Source organism: Equus quagga, chromosome 2 (assembly GCF_021613505.1).
Source record: "Equus quagga isolate Etosha38 chromosome 2, UCLA_HA_Equagga_1.0, whole genome shotgun sequence".
NCBI lineage: Eukaryota > Metazoa > Chordata > Mammalia > Perissodactyla > Equidae > Equus > Equus quagga.
This window is the reverse complement of record NC_060268.1, coordinates 93,087,103-93,110,902: the sequence shown is the minus strand read 5'-3', so window position 1 is coordinate 93,110,902 and position 23,800 is coordinate 93,087,103. Positions and strand designations below refer to the sequence as shown.

Genomic DNA, 23,800 nt, shown 5'->3' with positions numbered 1-23,800 from the left:
TGAACATTCTAGTATATGTCTTTTAGTAAATATCTGTATACATTGCTACTAGCTATACATTTAGAAGTGGACTTTGTGGGTCATAGAGACTACATACATGTTAAGCTTTAGGGAATAATGCCATGAAGTTTTTTTTTATAACAGCTTTACTGAGATAAAATTCATATACCATACGACTCATCATTTGGAAATGTACGATTCAATGGTTTTAGTCTATTTACAGAATTGTGCAGCTATCACCACTATTAATCTTAGAACATTTTCATCATCCTCGAAAAAAGCTGGTGCCCATTGGTAGTCACCCCTCATTTTCCCTCCATCTCCCCAGCCCTCGGCAACCATCAGTCTACTTTTTCTGTCTACAGATTTGCCTGCTGTGGACGCTTCATATAAACGGAATCATACAATATGTGGTCTTTTATGACTGACGGACTTCTTTCACTTAACTTGGTTCATCCCAGTTGTAGGGTGTATTAGTACTTCACTTCTTTCTACTGTTGAATAATATTCCATTGTGTGGCTGTGTCACATCTTATTTGTCCATTCATGACTTGGTGGGCACACAGGTTGTTTCTACTTTATGGCTGAGGAATAATGCTGCTGTGAACATGAAAGTTTCCTAAAGTAATGGTAACAGAGACGCATCTTTTAAAAAGTTTGTCTTGCCCTCAGCTAGTTTGTTGGGGAAATGGACAAGATTTATCCCCTTTTCTTTTGGTCCTGAGTAGGGATTGCCTTGTATGTCGTAGGCCCTCAGATATTAGTTTTGTGATTAAGCATCATGACACCTGTTTTTGTAATTAAAATTGATCTCCTTTAAAGTTCTTAACTAACAACAATTGGGTAGAGAGGGTCACGGCTTTCTTTTCTGACTTAGAAGATCCCTACAGTGAGGTTGTTGCTGCAAACAGAAGAGCTAAGGGGAATTCTTTCATCAGGGCATCGGATTCTTTCTGGGAAGCCAGACCAGGGCTTTGTGTTACTGGAGCTTTTGTGCACTGACACCCAGATGAGCTCAGTACATTTGGGTTAGGGATGGAGGAGTTGTGGGTAATATAATGTTGACAGATCGCCCTTGATTCCGTTGTCATGAGAGTAGTTGACGTTGCCATGTCCTAATCATGTAAATGTAGCAAGTACCAGGTTTCGTTTAAGAAGTACATCATTGTGCAGGATGTCAGTTGATCTTGTGCTGTGGGCTGAATCACAGCTCCTCTGTTTTGTAGCCAGGAAATTGAGACAAAGGATCAAATGATTCTACTTACTCAGATGAGAAGCAGCTGGCCGTAGGGAAGTGTGAGAGGAGGTCTGTCTTTGATATCAATTTATTGGATCAGAGCTTCCCAAGCTTGGCTGATCATTAGAACACTTGAAAAGTCATTTTCAAAATACAGACTCCTAAACTTTAGCTCTGTTTCTCCTGATTCCAAATCTCTAACCTGGAGCCTGACTGCAGTGACTCTGTGTAGGCCAGTGACAGTGGTGTTTGTTTTTGTTGCCATGTAAGTCCAGAAGGAGTTTTATATCTGACTGACAGAGGAGTGGGCTTTGAGAGGATGAGCTAGGTTGGGTTCCACGTCTAAAAAAGGAAAGGAGATTGAGGATGTAACTTGTACCTGCTCTCGCTCATGCTGTGAGCCTGACCTGTTGTTTGGGTCATGGGAGTTAAACTTTTAGAGGATGTGACTAGAGTTTGAAGCATTTCCTTTTGCTGTGGAATAACTTTTGAGAGTTCATCAAAGGTGAAGGGAAGGGAGAGTTAGAGAAAAATTTGCTTGAGGCTGACTGCCAGGCCTGGCTACGTAAACTATACATTAGGTAAAATTGTCTTTTTTTAGGCCTCAGCTCTGCTTCTAAGTTTCTCTGAGCCATCTTGGGAGTGGTTTTAAAAATAATCATCTGAGGGCCGGCCTGGTGGAGCAGCAGTTAAGTTCACACGTTCCACTTCTCGGCGGCCCAGGGTTCGCCGGTTTGGATCCCGGGTGCGGACATGGCACCGCTTGGCAAAAGCCATGCTGTGGTAGGCGTCCCACGTATAAGGTAGAGAAAGATGGGCATGGATGTTAGCTCAGGGCCAGTCTTCCTCAGCAAAAAGAGGAGGATTGGCAGTAGTTAGCTCAGGGCTAATCTTCCTCAAAAAAAAAAAACAAAAAGAGAAAAAAAAAATCATCTGAGTTCCAAATTTAGCAAGCGAAAGATCTTAATTTAAATTTGGTCTGTAGTTTTCTTTGCGTCTGGTTTTGGTATTGTGTGAATACTGACCTCTTAGGATGAATTGGGAAGTGTTCCTTCCTCTTCTATGTTTTAGAAGAGTTTGTGAAGTCACGGGTTTTTGGGTTTTGGTTTTGTGTTTTTTGGTAAGATGTGTTTTGATTACTAATTTCATCTCTATATTTGTTATAGGTCTATTTAGATTTTCTTTAAGTATTCTTTCTCTTTCTCCTTGCCTTCTGGGAATTCCGTTATGCGTATGTTGATATTATTGATGGTGTCCACAGGTCTCTGAGGCTTTGTCCTTTTTTCTTCATTCTTTTTTTCACCGTTCCTCAGAGTGGATAATTTCAGTTGGCCTGTCTTCAAGTTTGCTGATGCTTTTTTCTGCTTGCTCAAATATGCTGTGTCCCTCTGGTGAATTTTTTACTGCAGTTATTGTACTTTTCAACACCAGAATTTATTTATTTATTTATTTATTTATTTTATATTTCTCATTTTTTTTTATTGAGTTATTGATAGGTTACAATCTTGTGAAATTTCAATTGTACATTAATGTGTGTCAGTCATGTTGTAGGTGCACCACTTCACCCTTTGTGCCCACCCCCCACCCCACCTTTCCCCGGTATCCACTAAACTGTTCTTAGTCCATAGTTTTAAATTCCTCATATGAGTGGAGTCATGCACAGATTATCCTTCTCTCGCTGGCTTATTTCACTTAACATAATTCTCTCAAGGTCCATCCATGTTATTGCAAATGGAATGATTTTGTTCTGTTTTGCAGCTGAGTAGTATTCCATTGTATATATGTACCACATCTTCTTTATCCATTCGTCTGTTGATGGGCACTTAGGTTGCTTCCACGTCTTGGCTATTGTAAACAGTGCTGCAATAAAGAATTTCCTTTTCTTTTAAAAATAATTTCTCTGTTGATATTCTCTATCTGGTGAGACATTGTTCTCATACTTTCTTTTAGTTCTTTGGACATGGTTTCCTTTAAGTTCTTTGAACATGTTTAAAATAGCTTATTGAAGTCTTTGTCTACCAAGTTCAATTTGGACAATTTCTCTTATCTGCTTTTTTCCTGTTTGGACCATGCTTTCTTGTTTCTTTGCATGTCTTGTAATTTTTTGTTGAAAACTGGACATTTTAATAATATAATGGGGCAACTCTGGAAATCAGATTCTAACCCCTCCTCAGGGTTTATCGTTGTCCTTGTTTGTTATTATTGTTGTTTGTTTAGTGACTTTTGATTCTGTTAAGTTTGTATTCTTTTTCATGTGTGTCTCTGCTTGGTTACCTAGTGGTCAGCTAATGATTAGATAGAAATTTCTCTAAATGCCTAGAACCAGTAAAGCTCCCAGCCTTTGCTGAGGGCCTATGTGCATGTTGGGGCATGCCTTCAACACTCAGCCAGGCAGTTTACAGTTCTGCCTTAGCCTTCACTTTGTGCTCGCCCAGAGCCTCTATGTCAGCCAGAGGTGAGAGTTTATAGCCTTATCAGATTGTTTCTGAGCATGTGCACAGCCTGCACATGCAGCATGGCCTTCTAGATTGCCATCCCAGGAATGTCAGAGCTTTTCAAAGCTCTCTATGGATGTCTCATTCCCCAGCTTTTCCTTTTAAGCTTTTTCTGGTTGCCTATTGTTTGTCTAAATTTTCATCCACTGCCCCAGACATCTGTGATGTTAAACAGATACCTCTTACTGTTTTTGACAAATTCCCCTGGAGAAAAGGTTGTTGGCACTGGGCAAGCTCTAAGTCAGGTCAGTGGTCTTCCAGGAAACTACCTAACATGTCAACTAATGACAGTTCTCTGGGAATACACAGGGCTTTGAAAGAGGTGTGTGTGTGTTGGGTGGCAGGAGGGAGCACAAATGGGAGTAGGGCACTTTAAAGTGCTGCAAAGCTCACTGTTCCTACTGAGATTCAACTCTTTTTCTTGAATAAACTGTCTCCAATTGCTGTGAGCTTTTGGTTAATTTCCATAGTTTTGAGAAAGTTGATTCTGATGATTTTTGCTGGTGTTTTTGTTGGTTTTATGTAGGAGGGGGTTTTCCGAGGTCCTTCCTCTACCATTTTCGCTGATGTCACTTCTCTCTTCATTTAAATTTAGTGCCTTTGGAATACTTGCTAAAAGTAGATTACTAGTCACTGGGTAGTAATGTCTGAATGCCAAGGCACAGATATCAGAGATGCTCAAGGAGCCCATTTTATAATTACAAATATGAATGACTTTTAAATCTGTCTTGTGCCTACCCTGCAGTGTGTGTACAGAGATATGCATGCTTATGTGTAGCTTAAAGTCAGCCGGTATGCACCAGCACACCTGTACCAGTTATTAGAATATTGAAATACTTTTGTTTGGTACATCGCTACTGTCCCAACCTTCCCAAATCTGTGCCACTCTCACTTCTAGTTCTTTTCCTGAGCTTTCGCTGTGCAGCATCTAAAGGATTAATATCTAAACTAGCAGGGGCCATAAGGACTCTGGTCTGTTCTGATTGGTCAGGGCTTATGTTGGGAGTTGATAAATATGTTGTATAGATTCAGGGATGTGTGTGTTCACATGTGTATATGGTACGTATGGCATGGTTTATATATACAGTACATGTAAATATATGTGTTTTTATGTGTATCTATGGCATGGTTTATATATATGTGGCACAGTTTGTGTGTGATGATAGAAAAATATCTCATATACATATGTAATATGTGTGTGTATATATATATGTAACATTTATATGTATCATCACACACACAAACCATGCCACATATAACAGGAGAGACTTTTTTTTTTTTTAATTTATTTTTTTCCCTTTTCCTCCCCAAAGCCCCTCGGTACATAGTTGTATATTCTTCATTGTGGGTCCTTCTAGTTGTGGTATGTGGGACGCTGCCTCAGCGTGGCTTGATGAGCAGTGCCATGTCCGCACCCAGGATTCAAACTGACGGAACACCGGGCCGCCTGCAGCGGAGCGCACGAACTTAGCCACTCGGCCACGGGGCCAGCCCCAACAGGAGAGACTTTTTAAAGGAAGTTTTAAGGGGTGAAAAGTGTCCTTTAGAGGCTTGTGTGTTTGTGCTTTCCGTATGCAGTCACCCCTTGGGATCCGCTGGAGATCACTTCCAGGACCATTGGAGGGTTCAGCTAACCTCAGATTGTAAACATAGTGCACAGTCCACAGTTGGTCGAATCTGTGGGTGTGGCACCTGTGGAAATATAGGGCTAACACACACACACGCACAGAGTCGTGCACCGCATAACAACATTTCGGCCAATGATGGACTGTGTATATGATAGTGGTCCTATAAGATTAGTACCATATAGGTTAGGTGTGTAGTGGGCTATACTATCTAGGTTTGTGAGAGTATACTCTATGATGTTTGCAAAACACAAAGTCACCTAATGACACATTTCTCAGAACGTATCCCTGTCATTAATATATATAATATACACACACACACCCCCATACACATATCATGGCCATTCTTTCACCCCTTCTCCTTTCCTTTCCCTGTATTTTGTGGCTCCTTCACCTCTTTTACCTCCAAGCACTGCCCACTCCTTTTTTGGTTGCTATTTCTGGTCCCTATTTCTTCACCTCTTCTGAAATGCAGTCAGTGTGCTTCTAAGTGTCAGTGAGAGTTATTAGTGGACAGTATTTCACTATATTTTATATAATATTTTCATATTCAGTCTGTTTTGTCTCAATATTCTCCACAATATCTAGCCTAGGGTTTTAACTCTGCTCATGATTTGAGTTAATCTTGGGTGATCCCTTCAGAGCAAACGTTAACAGGAGGATTTTGGTTTGTCGTCTTATTCAGTCTATTTGGAGCAGAGAGGACCTGTTCTTCCCTTGCAGTGGGATGAGGTGATACATGTCATCTGTCTCCTCCTTCAGTCTGGTGAGGGGTATTTCTGTATCATTTTTCCATGACACACCTAGGACACTGATCCATTCTCTTTTTCTTGCCTTTCATACTATAGCTCCGTCACTTGTTTCTTAGGGGACTGTGTGTGAACGTTTTAATTTTAATCTATTTACTGTAGTCTGCATGGGACAGAGAAGAGAGAACTCTGAATGGTCAGAATTCTTGATAAGCTATGCCTTTCTCTGAAAGCAAGGAAGCTTGTGCTAAACCTCCCAGTTTTGCTTACAGTAGATTCTTCTCAGAGATTCTGATGTGTGATTAGCTTAAAAGTGAACCCAAAATGGTCAGGTTCTGTGGAAATATTTCTGTTTTTCTGATGCAAGGATTTTTGTGCTCCTTTTCTTGGAGACTGTACCTTCAGCCCTCCAGCTTATGACTTCTCAGTTTAAGTTGTTGCACATCTGTGGCTGACTCATTGTATTGTCTCACGTTAGAACTATTGCTTAGCATTTCCAGTGTTTATTCGTGTGACTCTGGGGGATTCTGTTTGGCCATTTTCTATTTTCAGTAACAGAAAGTGACTAGTGGCAGGAACATGCTAAGTTCTGCAGCCATTGGGTGATTTACTCTTGCATTCTATTTATGTCTTTACTCTTTTCCTTTCGCAAGACTGTGAGCTCCTTAAAATTGGGACAGTGCCTCTTAATGATTGTAAGCCCAGCACTTACCATAATTTGCTTAAATGATCTTTCTTTCTAAAACTCTGCGTTTGAGAGAAATCATTGCTTTCAATTTTAGATGCCTTCCTTTGGCCTTAGCCTGTCATCAGGGCGCTTTATAAATTGCAGGCATTTGTGGCTGCTTGGCTCTGCTGAGTGAAATATTGTGTCCCTCTCCACTATGATGTGGGAGGAAAGCCAAGCTCCTCTGAGGTTTTGCGACTCAACTGTTGGGCCTGCTGACGGCAAGGAAACTTTCCACTTGGCCCCGAAGCCCAGACCCTGCCTTGTCTGGCACGACAGCTAGAGTGACTGATCCCAGTTGCCTCATTGGTGCCCTGGCAAATTATATTTACATCAGGCAGTGTCTAAATGAACTTTTGAGCTGCTGTTTATCCCAATCGCTATTAGCATAAGCCTCAGGAGCAATTAATTTTGTTGGGTTTGCCAAGATTGCCTCTCGTCGACCTGGCCACTTTAAGACCTGAGGTGCTTCACCTTTTCTGGAGAAGACTGCCACACTAGTCTACTGAACTGATGCTTTCTGTAAAGACCTTGGAGACACCTTAACAAACAAAGGACTCTCGCTCTTTGAGATAGTCGACGTTTATATAACCTCAGTTTGACCACTGAAATCTAAGTTGGTGTCAGAGTGGTTTCCAGCTCTGACTTTTAGGAGAACTGTGCTGCCTAGCCCTAACATTAGTGACGACCCGGGGCCAATCCATAAGCCATGTCCCTGGCTCAGAGGGTGGTAGCCAGTTTCTTGGAAATTGGAAGATGCTAGAGAAAGATATTTCTGCTAATCCAAATCTGTTTAGAATGCCTTTCAGAGCAAATGATCACCAATAAGTTGCTTTTTAAAAAATCGTCTAAGACCATATTTAGAAGAGGGAAATAAGCCACCATTTCTATTTCACTCTGTCTCCAGTATTCACCTCAAACTACACTATGAACTAGAGAGACTTTTCTTGATCATGCTGAGGAAGTTAATCACCATTTGTCATGTTTCTGTGTGCAAATGTGTTTTTAAATTCCCAAGAACTGACTTAACATTCAGGTTTTAGAATATAAGCTGGTGATAAGTTTAGCTTGCCTGTGGCGACTCCTGGCTTTACACGTGGTAAAGTCTTGATAGTCTTAAAAACAGAGAATATTAACTTCCTCTGTATACATTGGCAAAGGAAGCTTTCTAAAAAGTACTGCAAATTCATGTACGCATCATGGCCCTTGCCACACTATTAACGTCCCTGGGCCCCTTCCCCATTTGCTCCTTCTGCCCCTTCTAGCTGCTCTTGACCTGAACCACTTGAATTCATCTTCATGTATCCATCACCTACATCTGAGGCATTTCTCTTGTAATGTTTTACCAGTTTTTTGATGCCTGACTTCTTCCAGTTTACTGTTCCACATGTCTGATATGTTTGAAGCTTTTTCCTTCATATCTGACTGAGTCTCAGAAGCCCCCTGCATCACACGTACCCTGATTTTGTGACTCTTCCGCCGTTTTGCTTTTGATGTGTGTAGGAGACCCAGGATGAGTCGGCAGTGCTGTGGTTGGATGAGATTCAAGGTGGAATCTGGCAGTCCAACAAAGACTCCCAGGAAGCACAGAGGTGTACGTGCGACGGGTTTATTTCTATTTTGCTGGAGGGTGGGGGTGGCGAGGGGCTCCATGTCACTCCTCAGCTTGACCAAGATAGATATGTGGGAACAGTTTGCCAGTAGGTATAGTAGGTGAACTAGTGTGTGAATTTAGACACTTTCTAAACTCTTCTGGTAACAACTCTCTTCTGGGATAGTTGCCTTAGGAATCTTTGCCATTAATGAGGCAGTTGAGAGCGGCGACGTTGGGAAAACACTGAGTGCCCTTCGTTCCCCTGACGTCGGCTTGTATGGAGTCATCCCCGAGTGTGGGGAAACCTACCAGAGTGACCTCGCCGAAGCCAAGAAGAAAAAACTGGCAGCAGGTGGGTTAGTGGGAAAGTAAATATGTGCCCTGAAAATAAGAACTTGGATATATGAATATATGAGCGGACAGGTGTAGAGGAAAGGGACAGACTTTAGTATAGAAGTCCAGTATGTAGGCTTAGTTTAAAGACCCTAAGGAGAGAATATCCCTGTTGTTGAAAATATTCTTTTTTTTCCCCCATGAGGGCAGCTATGTTAAAAAGGTCAATTTTCTGAAAATTCAGGAAAGATCAAAATATCTGACTGTTGATCCTTCATGGGATGTCAGTAGTTCTGACTATCTAAGCCCATAGATAGTTAAAAGTAGTTTATCTGCAAAAAGAAGGAAATAAAGGTAAGATTTTTCATCCCATTTCATGGCCTTTTTATTTAACTGGAGCAGCTGAATGCTTGCAAATCTTTATCGGACCAGTTTGCTGACACACGCAGTCTTAGATGTGGACTTTGGGAGGAGCAAAGGTAGTCAAGTTTAATTCCACAGCTGGACTTCGTAGGTATTTTTTTTTTTTATAACATACATATAAGTGAGCTAAGTGGGACGTTACAAAGCCGTAATTTAAGAGGGACTTCAGATGCCCCCTCACCCTCAGATCCAAGGAACAGGTTTTTGGAATGGTCCTCATTTAGACTGCTAACCCTGACCAGAATGATCCCGGAGTATTAGCCAGATGAGTGTGGGGTGTGTGGCTCTGGGTTTCTTTATCTTCCCTCTCTTTTCTGCTAGGAGATAATAAGAGCAAGTGGGTGAAGCACTGGGTGAAAGGCGGCTATTATTATTACCACAACCTGGAGACCAAAGGCGGAGGATGGGATGAACCCGCAGACTTCGTGCAGAATTCCATGCAGCTTTCGCGGGAGGAGATCCAGGTCAGTCACATTCTTCACATAACAAGCAGCTAAGAGAGAGTGTTTTAGAGCTAATAAGAGTCAGGAGGAACAGGGCCTGTGGTCAGAAGCCCTAGACTAAAATTAAGGCTATATGATTAACTATTTTTGAGTCATTTTTTTTCTAGCGGTTGGGAGAGCAACTAAGGCCTAAATTCATAACACAGCTGGATTGTAGAATTAAGTCAGATAACTTATGTGCTTAATAAAGAAAATTTGGATGATCTAGAAAAAAGGAAAAACGAACAATTGCTCTGACTCCTCACTACATGCAACTACTGTTAATCTCTCCCAATTTACATTTTCAGTCTCTTTTCTAACTATTCCAAAACACCTTTTAATTGCCAAAATCAGTTAAGAGCTCTCATCGTATTTGACTTCTCAATGTGTCGTCTTCCTTAAACCCTCAACTCTTGGCTTCTTGAGTGCAGTTCTCTTCTGGCCCTCCTCCTCCTTAATCTCTCTCACTACCCGCCTTTTCTCTGCGTCCACTCGAATTCTATCAGGATTCCCCTGCCCCTTCTCTTCCTCTACACGTTCTTCCTCAGTGATCTCATTCAAGGCTGTGGCTCCAGCCCTCACCTTGGTGCTGGTGAATCCCAAATCATGTACCTCCAGACTTGAGTCCCTCTCCTCACCACCAGATTTGCCTTTTCATTTACAGTCTAGAAGTCCAGCAGACGCCTCAAACACAGTTTGACGGAAAAACAGAGGCTGAAATAGTCTATAAGCGTATATGTCTCTTCTCATGTATAATTCTAGAGTTGGGCCGTTAAGGGAAGGTGTGGTGGCTCCATGATATCATCTCTCCAAGGGTCCTGTCTTTCTGCTCTGCCGTTCTTAGCATGTGGCTTCTGTTCTCAAGGTCACCTTCTCATCCAGAATTGACAGCTTGGAACTCAAGCCATTAAGTTAGCAGTTCAGGCAGGAAGCAGGAAGAAGGGAAGAAGAGCCAAAAAGGCACGGTGCTGCCTGTCTCTCTCTAGGAGCCTTCCCAAAGGTCTTACAAGACGACTTCTGCTTACATTGTGTGAGCTTGCCCTAGCTCATGTTGTCTTTTAACTGCACACATTGTTGCCCAGAAGAAAAATCAAGGCCCTGATACCAAGGAAAAGGGGGGACGTGGATATTAGGTGGGTAACCAGGCGTTCTCACCGACCCTTCTCACCACCGCTGCCCGCCCTCAGGCCCAGGTCATCTCCCACTTGGATTACAGTAACAGCATTCCCACTGACCTGCTTGTTTCAATTCTGATTCACCCACTCATGCTAATCTGTCAGCTGTTCTGCTCATAGTGCTGCTTTTCTAAAATAAATCTGCTGGTTTTATTCCTCCGTTTGAAAGTTCCTGGTTCCCAGTGCCTATAGTAACAGTCCAGACACTCTAGGCTGTTTTTCCAGACCATTTGCAATCTGGCCATTCCCCTGCACTGTCCTCCTCTGTGGCATTCTAGGGGTTTCTGGGGCTTGGTACCCAGCGCTGTGTTGGCACGTGTCGCGCTGTCTTCTCATCAACAGTGACTCCAGGTCAGCAAGCACAGTTGGTGGCACAGTCAGTGCTGGGTAGGTGAATGGGTAAGGGAGATAACATAGGATGTAAAAGAAGATCAGGTTTTTGTTTATGACCTTTTCTTTTGGATGTGAGAACAACTTGGCCCTGAAAAATAGACCTGAGGTCTTCATTCCCATTGCTTAGCCAAAGATCTGGTGTGTACGGAGTTAGAAAGCAGGGAGGGTTGGTTTGTGCACTGTGGATGATTCCCACCAGTGTCTGTCTTCTAATGTGATCAAATGCTTTTCCAGAGTTCCATCTCTGGGGTGACTGCTGCGTATAACCGAGAACAGCTGTGGCTGGCCAACGAAGGCTTGATCACCAAGCTGCAGGCTTGCTGCCGTGGATACTTAGTCCGACAGGAATTCCGATCCAGGATGAATTTCCTGAAGAAGCAGATCCCTGCCATCACCTGCATTCAGGTATCTCAGAGTCCGTTATTCAGACAGCAGGTGGGCTTCTAGAGCGGGGCTAATAAAAGTCAGCTCTGGGGATTAACCGTCTGTGTGTGTTTTTTGCCTTCTGACCTCTTAGTCTCGTCCTTTTTCTGACAAACTCTTCCTCTTTACTAACTCGTCACCAGAGTGTGCCTAATGGTGTTTAGTGGTGAGTTGTCTTGCTCAGTGGCAGTTCCTGAGCACTTCACTGTCTTCTAAGACTGTTCCTTTGTGTCAGATTTGAACATTGAGGGAAACAGCTGTGGTTTTGCTTCACCGACAGGGTAGCACAATGTCACGGAAAGGAATTCTGAGTTAGGAGTTATGGCTCCACCACTGTGAAATAGTGGTGAACCTCCCTAAGTTGGTTTCCTCATCTGTAAATGGGGACACTAATCTTTCTCTTCCTCACCTGATTTGTTGTAAGGAGCCAATAAGAGAATTCATGTGTGTGCTTTCAATGGTAGGAAGTGCTGTGCTAACGTCAGGAGAGTTAGCCGCTGTGCTCTCCCGGTGGAGGAGCACCCTGCCCCCATTCCCCTGTCACTGGTGGACAGGGTCGTTTCTCAAGCTTCATCCTGAATTGTACTTGGATAATGTATCGAGATGGGATTTTTTAACTTCTTCTGATCCTTGGGAAATAATGTGTCAACTGTAACGTTTGATGGTTTCAGTCGCAGTGGAGAGGGTACAAGCAGAAGAAGGCTTATCAAGACCGTTTAGCTTACCTGCGTTCCCATAAAGACGAAGTTGTCAAGGTATGCTGGCGTGAGCAGGGTTTCTCCGTGTGGGGCGTGAGTGTGACGTGTGTTGGGATGGAGGACTCTTCTGATTTGCAGGATCCCTTTTCCACAGATCCAGTCCCTGGCGAGGATGCATCAAGCCAGAAAGCGCTATCGAGATCGCCTGCAGTATTTCCGAGACCACGTAAGCACCCTTGGCTAGTCAGGACCAGTAGAGTCAGTTTTGCTAATTTTTGGTGGACCAATGAACAAAGAAATTTCTTCTTCTTTATTCCTCAGATAAATGACATTATCAAAATCCAGGCTTTTATTCGGGCAAACAAAGCTCGTGACGACTACAAGACTCTCAGTGAGTAACTGTGGCTCAGCAGAGAAGAGTTGAGAGCCATCGGGTTCTGGGTATTCTTCACGGAGCTCTTTTCTTGTCCTGAAGGCAAGGCTTGGGGGTGGGCTGCTGCTCGTGACTTAAGCCCCTTTGCTCACCTGTGGCTAGGTGTCTTGTTGCTTGCTGTGTTGGCCACTGTCATTCGTGGCAATGGCGTGACCGAGAGGGTTGCACTTGGTGGTTGTCTTTGCACATCTCAAAAAATAAGCAAATGTCTTATGTGTGAATAGAGCTGTTTTTTCAAGACAACGCTGATATTTCATGAGACGTAGAACTTTTTCTGGGAATTCTGCTCTTTGTCTGACACATACTTTTCCCTCCGTCAGTTAATGCTGAGGATCCTCCTATGGTTGTGGTCCGAAAATTTGTTCACCTGCTCGACCAAAGTGACCAGGATTTTCAAGAGGAGCTTGATCTTATGAAGATGCGAGAAGAGGTCATCACGCTTATTCGTTCTAATCAACAGCTGGAGAATGACCTCAATCTCATGGATATCAAAATTGGACTGCTGGTGAAAAATAAAATTACACTGCAGGTATGGTCCAGTGCCAGCATAGGACTTGGGGCATTTGTCCTGCTTGGGACGCCCAGCTCACCTTTCCTGACTTGCAGGGAGGGTAGAGGCTGACTTTTTTCTCATCAATGCCATAAATATTTTAAAAGTTATATAAGAAATGAAATAATTTACTAGCAGAATTTTAAATAGAGAAAAGAAGATAAAAATCATCCCGTAATTTTACCACTCCGCAATCATTCTCTGTCCTACATTTAAATTAATAATAGAGGATAAGGTGCTTTCCTATAATAAGTAGGCATAAATATTATTTTTAATGGCAGCATAATTCATTAGAAAAAATTCTGTGATTTACTTCTTTTTTCCAACTGTTTGCCATTTAGTTTGTTTTCCAAGTTTTTATTATTAGAAATAACATTGCAGTTAATGTCTTAATGTACAAGTAGTTTTTATTGTATTTAAGACTTTGTTTTTAAGATAGATTCCTAGAAGTTGGTTTCCTGAGTCAGTGGACATTTTTATGGTTCGGGTTCTTTATAGGAGGATGGAAGTAAGGAAAGGATTTGATTTGTGTTCTGAAAATAGGAGACAATGTGGTGATTCTAGAATGTTTAATGGGGACCTTCCGGTGCGATGGATCTTCATGCAGGTTTTAGGTGCCAAAAGACCTTTCCACAGTGCCCAGAGTTTCGTGTTTGAAAACTTTTTGATTATGTATATGTTTTTGTTTACAGGATGTGGTTTCCCACAGTAAAAAACTTACCAAAAAAAATAAGGAGCAGTTGTCTGACATGATGATGCTAAACAAACAGAAGGGAGGTCTGAAGGCTTTGAGCAAGGAGAAGAGAGAGAAACTGGAAGCTTATCAACACTTGTTTTATTTGTTGCAGGTGAGTGGCACCTCGAAGGGGCATTGTAAACCTTAGCTGATTTACTTTTCCACAAGAAAACCTTACCCGTAGATCTCTATGGAAGTATTTCTGATTTCCGCTGAAGGGTTAGCAAAGGGCTGTCTTATTTTTCTTTATTGCTTGTGTGTATTCTAATCCTTCAATTAAAAAAAAAACTTAATAAAGGCTGGCACAAATATTTATCTAGAAATTACTTATCCTTTGGTTTTATTTCAGACCAACCCCACCTACCTGGCGAAGCTGATTTTTCAAATGCCCCAGAACAAGTCCACCAAGTTCATGGACTCGGTAATCTTCACGCTCTACAACTACGCATCCAACCAGCGTGAGGAGTACCTGCTCCTCCGGCTCTTTAAGACCGCGCTCCAGGAGGAGATCAAGTAGGAACAGATTTCTGCAGGGCATGGGGCCCCTTCCCCCTATCAGACATGCTCGCAGATTGAAATTTCGGCCTGTCAGAATTTGAAGGATTTGAAGAAGCGTCTGCTTTTCTAATTAATATGAAGTATTGCTTCTTCTGGGGAGGTGATGGGATAAGAGATTTGCTAAATTAATTTTAGGAGCATTCTATATTAAGATACAGTTTTTACAAAGCTGATCCAAACGTGAAGATTCCACGTTTCTGTCTAATAAAGGACCCGATCGTGTTCCCATGGTCGAGTTTGCAACAGCAGGAAGGTCCTGTGGGCAGATGAGTGTTGGGAGATGTTTCTAGAAAGAGAGCATATAGCCCTTTCTGCCAACTATTTATGGTTCTAGGAAATGGGGTTTTTAAGTAAGATGGATCTTTAAGTTGATAGAGTCTGTGATTAGTTTAATTGATTTTGTATCTGATGTTTTATAGGTCAAAAGTAGATCAGATTCAAGAGATTGTGACAGGAAATCCTACAGTCATTAAGATGGTTGTAAGTTTCAACCGTGGTGCCCGGGGCCAGAATGCCCTGAGACAGATCTTGGCCCCAGTCGTGAAAGAAATTATGGATGACAAATCTCTCAACATCAAGACTGACCCTGTGGATATTTACAAGTCTTGGGTCAATCAGATGGAGTCTCAGACAGGAGAGGCAAGGTATGATAACCACAACACCTTTTTATTTCTCTCTTTTTTAAGCAGTTAACTTTTGGTTTATAAACTAATAATTGTTCAAATAGTTTTTCCTTAGAAACCACTTCTTTAAATTTTTGACCTGGTAATTTATTCACTTATTTAGCAAATATTTATTGAGTACTTCCTATGTGCCAGGCACTGTGTTAGATGCACATTTAATAATACGGTAATGAATGAAACATACAATAATGAATGGAATCGACTTGCTCCGTACCCTCTGTTCATAGTGTATTGTGTGGGAGAGACAACAAACAGGTGCCTAAAAATAAAATTACCCTGAGGAGAGTTTTCTGTGGGGAACTGTATTGGAGAATACAAGAGGGAGCTCGCTTGGATGGAGTGGTGAGGGAAAGCCTCTCTGAGCAGGCGGAATTTCACCTGGCCGAGGCCTGAAGGGTGAGGTGGGGCCAGCGTCACCAAGAGCTCGGCGCAGAGTATTCACGTCTGAACGCTCTGAGGGGAAGCGGCGTGGGAGAGTCCAGGCCCTGGAAGGCACTGGCATCTCTGGAGTGCGCTTGGGGGGGAAGACTCGCACAGCCCTGAAAAGGATGGCTGGGTTTTGTTAAAGGAAGGAGGAGGTGGTGTGGGGCGAATGAGGAGCCCTGGAATCCCGTGAGCTGCCCGGGATACTGAGAATTGAACTAACTGAATTAACGTAGTTCAGATTTCTGTGCCAGGACCGTAGTTTAACCACCGCCATTAACTCATCTGAAGCAAAAGTGTGTCAATAGAATATGGGTGATGCCCAGAAAATGTAGTTCAGAGAGCCGGAATGTTTCTGGTTTTATCCAGCTTGCGTGAGGAGTGGCGGTGTGAGCAGCTTAACCTCTGGTGGGTTTTCTTGCTGTTGTGGAGCAGGGCCAGGGCACGCAGGAAGTTCCGTGGAGCTGAGGAGGAGTAGCTCTCTGTACCGTTGCTGCTCCACGTGGGGTCTGTGGACCAGTGACTGATAATCCCCTGGGTCACCAAGCACACTGTTTAGTTCAGCTGATGTTTTTTTCATAGCAAGACTTTGTCAATGAAGGAAGCAGTGTGCTGATTACATTCTGGCTCAAGTTCCTTACCCCATCTTGGGCTGATCCATAGACTGGCACTGGTCCACACTTGGAGTTGTGCTGCTCTACGTCATTCTGCTTTCGGGTACCTGGACACGAGGCAAAGGGAGAGGTGTACCCAGACAGGGCGCAGAGCAGTCTGCTGACTCTTAGAGAGGGCTTATCCCCTCTCGGGAATCATTTGGCACCTGATTTTGTTCTCAGTAATGTAGTAGTCTGTCGCCAGGACTTAGATCGTTGCTGGATGTGATGAAAAGTCCATTTTTACATTGACCTGCACACCTGAGGCTCAAATCCAGGAAGGCAGTCTGTCAGCTGCAGTTCTTGACTAGGAAGTTTTGCATGCAAATCGGGGCATGGATGACAGCCCCGTGGACATTGGCTCAAGGGCGCTAAGATATTTCTTCTGATGGTCTATGGGTCAGTCATTTTTATTTTATTTATTTATTTAATTGTGGTAACATTGGTTTACAACATTATATAAATTTCAGGTGTACATCATGATGTTTCAACTTGTGTATGGGCTCTATCGTGTTTACCACCAAAAGTCTACTTTCCACCTGTCACTGTAAAAATGTCCCTCTTTACCCCTTTTACCCTCCCCACCCCTCTTCCCTTCTGGTGACCACCAGTCTGTTCTCTGTATCTACGTGTTTGTGTGGTGGTGGTGTTTTATCTTCCACTTGGGTGAAATCAGATAGTATTTGTCTTTCTCTGTCGAGTCAGTCATTTTTAGATCAAAATTCCCATAGACATTTTACGCTTTTTTTATACTGGGTGTCTATCACAAACTATCTTATTTTGTTCTTCATAAAGTAGGAATTGATTTTAATACATTTTTTTGATACTGATAACTGGGAGGTGTGCTGGTGTGGTGAAACCATCCTGCGTGTAAGTATCACAGATCCTTGAGCTTCAGCCACCAAACACATGACAAACTGGGGCCTTGTCACCTCTGGGAATGGTCACCTCTGAAATCTTAGAAATAATATTCTGTTCTCTGACTCAGCCATTGAGTTGAGCACTTTTATTCCCTTTGCTCATTACTGCTTTTTAAAAAATGTCATACACATAAAGTTATAAATGCTACTGATATGAAAGATGTATATAGCACATAACTTACAAGTAATAAAATATACAACATTCCTTCTTATAAATTTCATGCAGCCAGTTTTTCACAGACTGCTTTTGTTGATTTTTGCTGAATTCTTGTTGGCAGTCTTACTATATTTGTAATTCCGGTACGACAAATGGAGTTGTATCTCTATCTGCTTATATCAGTTTCCTGTTGCTCCCATGACAAATGACCACAAACTCGGTGGCTTGAAACAACAGGAATTTACTCTCTCCCAGTTCTGGAGGCCAGAAATCCAAAACCCATATCATTGGGCTGAAATCAAGGTGTGGGCAGGGCCGTGCTCCCTCTGGCTGTTGAGATTCCTTGATTTGTGGCCGTGTCACTCCAGTCTCTGCCTCCAGAGTCACACTGGCTCCTCTTCTGTGTGTCCCAAAGCTCCCTCTGCCTCTCTCATTAGGGCACTTGTGATGGGTTTGGGCCCCTCAGATAACCCAAGAGAATCACTACTACTTTTTGGCCTCATTGAAAGCACCAGAACCTTGACCCCTCATTTCATTTTTGTCTTGCACCTCCCTCTTACCCTTATTTTCTTCCCAGTTAACATAGGCTCTATGTTCTGGCACATCTACTATCTCTTGTCAGTTTCTTCTGACTTAGTGTCCTCTCCTTGACTGATCTTGTCAGCTCCTCTTACTTCAATTCCTGTATATAACTGTAACTTCCCTCACCAGTTCCAAAGGGTCACCAGGTCCCATTGATTGTGTCTCCTTAGCATCTCTCGGATCTATCTCTGCTCCCCACTGCTGCATCCTTGTTCATGCCGTCATCATTTCTTGAACAGACTGTGGCACTAGTCTCCTATCTCTTTAGTCTGTCATTGTCCATCTCTGTCCATCTTTACTTCATTCCTCATGTGGGCCAGAGCAATCTTCCTCAAAATTCAGAGCTCCTGTTTTTTTTTTTAATTTTAATTTAAATTTTTTCTTTAAGATTTTATTTTTCCTTTTTCTCCCCAAAGACCCCCAGTACATAGCTGTGCATTTTTAGTTGTGGGTCCTTCTAGTTGTGGCATGTGGGACGCCTCCTCAGCATGGCCTGATGAGTGGTGCCATGTCCACGCCCAGGATCTGAACCAGTGAAGCCCTGAGCCGCCGCAGCGGAGCACATGAACTTAACCACTCGGCCACAGGGCCGGCCCAAGAGCTCTTGTTTTTTAATGGCTCTCCCGGGCTTCTAGGAAAGTCCAGACTTCTTAGCATTCTAACAGGGGTCTCCACGACCTGGCCCTGTTTACTTTTCCACTCTCATTTCTCCTTCTTCTTCCTTTTGCATTTGATCTTCCTACAAGCCTCTTCTTTCTTTTTCCTAAGTTTATGTCCCTTCCTTATGGAAGTCTTCCTTGATTGCTCCAGTCTGAGTAGAGGCCTCTTCTCTATGGCCCTGTAGCACTTCTGGTCAACCTCCTTATTTACAGGACAATATATTTAAACAAATACCTGTTTGTGTCTGTCTCCCACCAGATTGTAAGAGACTCGAGAAGCTATCATGTCTCAAATAGCTTTTATCCCAAGTGCCTGTCATAGTGCCTGGCACGTAGTTCAAGGCACCCAATTCACAGTTGAAAACCTGAGTTCCAATTCTGGCCCCTCCGTTTACCAGCTCTGTGAGCATGAGCAAGTTCCCTAATCTCTCTGGGTCTTTCTGTTTGTGAGGGACACAGCCCTGCCTCAGCCTGTTCCTGTTCTTGATCTAACACAGTTGGGGATAATTTTTGCTTTCCCAGCAAACTACCCTATGACGTGACCCCTGAGCAGGCTCTGGCTCACGAAGAAGTCAAGACACGGCTAGACAACTCCATCAGGAACATGCGGACTGTGACAGACAAGTTCCTCGCAGCCATCATCAGCTCTGTGGACAAAATCCCGTGAGTGCCATCAGCTGTGACCCCAGATAGAGCCCAGCATTAGTGCCCTTCTGTTCCCGGGCCCTTCTCACTTAAGTTTCGTCCCTCCCACAGTTATGGGATGCGCTTCATTGCCAAAGTGCTGAAGGATTCATTGCATGAGAAGTTCCCCGATGCTGGTGAGGATGAGCTGCTGAAGGTAAGAATCTGAAAGCTGGCACGTTCTTGCCTTTCCAATGCCCTCTGAGGAAAAAGTTGTCAAACTAGGCCTAATGACCTTAGACCTTTAATAAGGGCCAAAGGGTAGATTCTGGCAGTAGCTCGCCATTGATTGTGAGCTTTTGAAAGTGCTTTTAAATAGTAAATGACACCTCTCCTAGTTCCTGTATTGTTCGAATGGCACCCAGAGATCAAACAAGCAGAGACGATGGATTCTCCTGTCTTGAGATGATGTCTTTGAGCCCTGTCTTTTTGCTGAAGAATTGCTCCCTCTGTTGGTGGCAGGTGAATTCTATCAAGCACAAGTGTTTCTGCTAAGGCTGCTGCTGCTAACTCCTTTTTACTCGGCTATGCTCCTTCCTTTTTTTTTTTTTTAATCTGAACGCTTTTTTCTTCTCTCTCCTAGTTCTGTGCTTTCCTACAGTGAGGCCTCGATTCTAGACTTTCTGTTCAGGTGAATTAATTTTACTTTTTTCTGAATGAAACTCTAGGGGAAATGCTGTGACTATCCTTGAATTCTGTGGCAGAGATGTGTGCTGAGTGACTTTAATTTCAGAGGCATGAACTTGTCCATCTTTGACGTCTGCAGCATGAGGATAAAGGGGGTTGGACCAATTACACTGTGCTAATTAGTCATGTTTAAGGATTGTTTTAGCCATATTCATTAGCTTCTTAGAATGAAAGCCCATCTACTTGAAAACGGAAAGTGCATGTGGGTGACAGCAACCTTATTTGCTGCTACGATATGTGAATAAAGGATGCCCTAAAACGCTCAATAATAGGCTTAAAGTCCATCATTTTTACCTTCTGAATTTGCTCTTTCAGTGTAGTGATTTTGAGTTCTGTTCTCATTTTCTTATTTTTCTGCATCCAACCAAGGGATGTTTGGTCCTTTTAGTTTCAGGCCTTGAGAGAAAGTGTGTGTGCATGCGTGCATGCATGCATGCGTGTGTGTGTTTGTGTAGCCTTCATTTTTTCCTCACAGGAATGCATTTTCTGGTTTTCGTTGCTAGCAAAGTCATTTGTGGCCTACTTGGTGGGCTGATTATTAACACCCATCTTTCTTTTCCATCTGTTCCCAGATCATTGGTAACTTGCTTTACTACCGATACATGAACCCCGCCATTGTTGCTCCTGATGCCTTTGACATCATTGACCTGTCGGCAGGAGGCCAGCTTACCACAGACCAACGCCGAAATCTTGGCTCCATTGCAAAGATGCTCCAGCATGCAGCTTCCAATAAGATGTTTCTGGGAGATAATGCTCACTTAAGCATCATTAATGAGTATCTTTCCCAGTCCTACCAGAAATTCAGGTAAGGGGGAAGGGACAAGTACTCGAAAGATTCTGTGTGTGTGTGTCTATCTCTGCGGGTAAAGACAAGATTAAATCCCACACCTAGCTCTGCCTGGACAGTCGTATTGTAGGATGCTTGTTTGATGTGCTCAGAGCTCCAGGAGATGGTGAAGCGGACTCTTGAGCTATTAAAATGTATTCTTATGGAATAGACAGTACTTAACATACAAACAATGGTTCTGCATTTAGGCGCATGTTTCTCTGTAATCAGAGAAGAACTGGAGGGTGCTTTTAATATCTGTAAGTTAAACATTCAGTTGTGAGTTCAGGCCATTGTCTTAGAGAGAAAGTTGGTCCTCCTGACGATACAGGTGTTTGAAAACTGTTTTAAATTATGGTTGAGCGGTTCTTGTGGGTAGAACTAAAACTAGGTGGAGAGAGTTAGAACTAGCGTCCCAGGGCCATCAGGCACAGCGAACATGCCGCAGTTTCTCTAGGATTAACTGTCTTCTGTTTGAACTCATTGCTCCAGAGGTTTGTGGCATGTCCTCATGCCAACTTCTCACACACATGTCACTTGCTGGGGTCTGACTCTTGTGTTTATTTCCAGACGGTTTTTCCAGACTGCTTGTGATGTCCCAGAGCTTCAGGATAAATTTAATGTGGACGAGTACTCTGACTTGGTGACCCTCACAAAACCAGTCATCTACATTTCCATTGGTGAGATCATCAACACCCACACTGTAAGTATTTTTCTTTAATTGCTTAATTTCCTTGCTCTGTCCTTAATTGCCTCCCCTGGCTGCTGCTCCCCGTGTCTGGAAGGTAGACAGCTCACCTTCCTCTGATCTTACTGACATCACATCTGCCTCATTGTTTCTCTCCCTTTGCTTATTATTCTTAACGACGTCTGCTGAGTTTCTCAAAGTGATCCCAGGCCACCTGCATCAGAATCGTCTGGGCTCATTAAAAATGGAGTTCCTGAGCTCTGCCACAGACCTGCTGCATCAGAATCCCAAGGCGGGGCTCCACGCTCTCCATTGTGGCCACTGATACAGGGCCTTGAGGAAATACTGTTTTTACTGTTCCTTCTTTTTACGCCGGCCTTCGGTGTTATTTTCCTAACACGATCTAGAATGCCAGCTTTTCCCTCTTTGTCACCTTAGAGTGATTGTCCCTTGGCTGCTCTTTTTTCCCCTCCAAATTTTTATAACTCATTCCTTTCCCCTTGAGGAGCATACAGAACAGGGAATGAGGAAATACATAAAATGTAAATGAAATTCCAGGTGTTGTCATTTCTGAAGACATCACCTGGGATAAGAGCATCTTAAAGGCTTTGCTTGAGTGCCCCTAAGATAATGATAACATTGATCCGGCGCACTTTTCTCTGAATTAAAAGATACTGTATACTGAAAACATTAAGTAAAAGTATGAATGAGAGTTATTTGTAACTGGTTGTAAGGTACATTGATGACTTTGGATATTAAGGTCTGCAGGTTTTGTTCTTTCTTATGTAGGTACATTTAAATCCCTCGTATCTGTGAGGGTGAGAGAGTACCAGTGTTTACTCTCCATACATCATAACATAAGTCATTCAACAGAGGCCACTGTGATGCTTTATGTATTGTATTGTTTGTTTGGGTTAGTTTGCTGAGGATTGCCTTATCAGTTCTTTGAACGTAGGGGCTTTGTTATTTAACTACTTTTGTGCTGTTAGACACTGTGGGCAGGGACGAGGGCTAATGGGTTGAGTGTGCAAGTGGAAACTGATCCCTGGCTGTCTGATGCAGCTCCTGTTAGATCACCAGGACGCCATTGCTCCTGAGCACAACGACCCAATCCATGAGCTGCTGGACGACCTGGGCGAGGTGCCCACCATCGAGTCCCTGATAGGTAAAGCTCTGACGTAACTGCCCAGGAGGCGAGGGGGAGCGTGACAGAGGAGGGGATAGTTGTCACCCCCTCTGTTTCTGCACTGTGCAAGCTCTGAATATGCACTGGGGAGAAAACAGATGTGGCCCCAGCCGTAAGGAACTGACGTCTAGTGGAAGAGATCATTTTAAATGTATATATGCACAAAATCATATAATTAGAAATTATAAGTCCTGCAAAAGAAATGAACAGAGTATTTTTTTTTTAAGGAAGATCAGCCCTGAGCTAACATCTGCCAATCCTCCTCTTTTTGCTGAGGAAGACTGGCCCTGAGCTAACATCCATGCCCATCTTCCTCTACTTTATATGTGGGACGCCTGCCACAGAATGGCTTGCTGAGCAGTGCCACGTCCGCACCCAGGATCTGAACTGGCAAACCCCGGGCCGCCGAGAAGCGGAACGTGCGAACTTAACGGCTGCGCCACCGGGCTGGCCCCTGACCAGAGTATTTTGAGACAGAATCATAATATTACAGTTTTGAAATGATTTTGTTAAGCATTTATGAGATGATTTTATTATGGATCCTTTGCCTTTATCATTTGGCACATATTTTCCTTTTTTTCTCAGTAAAAGGTGTCCTGGCCACAGTGTACCTGTTGGCTTCTTCAAGTATCTTCTTAGACTCGCGTTACCTTTTACTTGTATTAATATCTCCTCTCCAATATTGCTGTTCTTTATTCTGATTCTTTCTACCCTTCCAAAACTTCAGGAGAAAGCTCTGGCAATTTAAATGACTCAAATAAGGAGGCGCTGGCTAAGACAGAAGTCTCTCTCACATTGACCAACAAGTTTGACGTGCCTGGCGATGAGAATGCAGAAATGGACGCTCGGACCATCTTGTTGAAGTGAGTGCTGCAAGTCGCACAGTGGAGCGAGTGTAGAGCAGCGGTCCCTCGGCCTTGTGAACGGTCAGTGTATTCATACCTGAAATGATCGTCTTGGCCTTTTAAGCCTGTCATAGTTCTGGTCACTCACACATTGCACTTGGCAGAGGCCTTATCCT

General features: G+C 43.2%; 1 protein-coding gene across 1 annotated transcript in view; it reads left to right on the top strand.

Annotated features, from left to right (window-relative positions):
- The window catches only part of IQGAP1 (IQ motif containing GTPase activating protein 1), a 94,076-nt gene that overhangs the window by 54,705 nt on the left and 15,571 nt on the right, over window positions 1-23,800 (top strand). The window contains exons 16-32 of the mRNA XM_046654524.1: window positions 8,337-8,427; window positions 8,612-8,779; window positions 9,505-9,647; window positions 11,468-11,638; window positions 12,328-12,411; window positions 12,509-12,580; window positions 12,676-12,745; window positions 13,108-13,316; window positions 14,030-14,185; window positions 14,423-14,586; window positions 15,051-15,275; window positions 19,231-19,371; window positions 19,465-19,549; window positions 20,652-20,884; window positions 21,476-21,608; window positions 22,656-22,758; window positions 23,507-23,642. Coding sequence (XP_046510480.1) covers window positions 8,337-8,427; window positions 8,612-8,779; window positions 9,505-9,647; window positions 11,468-11,638; window positions 12,328-12,411; window positions 12,509-12,580; window positions 12,676-12,745; window positions 13,108-13,316; window positions 14,030-14,185; window positions 14,423-14,586; window positions 15,051-15,275; window positions 19,231-19,371; window positions 19,465-19,549; window positions 20,652-20,884; window positions 21,476-21,608; window positions 22,656-22,758; window positions 23,507-23,642 — 2,384 coding nt within the window. The remainder of the gene's footprint in view (window positions 1-8,336; window positions 8,428-8,611; window positions 8,780-9,504; window positions 9,648-11,467; window positions 11,639-12,327; window positions 12,412-12,508; window positions 12,581-12,675; window positions 12,746-13,107; window positions 13,317-14,029; window positions 14,186-14,422; window positions 14,587-15,050; window positions 15,276-19,230; window positions 19,372-19,464; window positions 19,550-20,651; window positions 20,885-21,475; window positions 21,609-22,655; window positions 22,759-23,506; window positions 23,643-23,800) is intronic.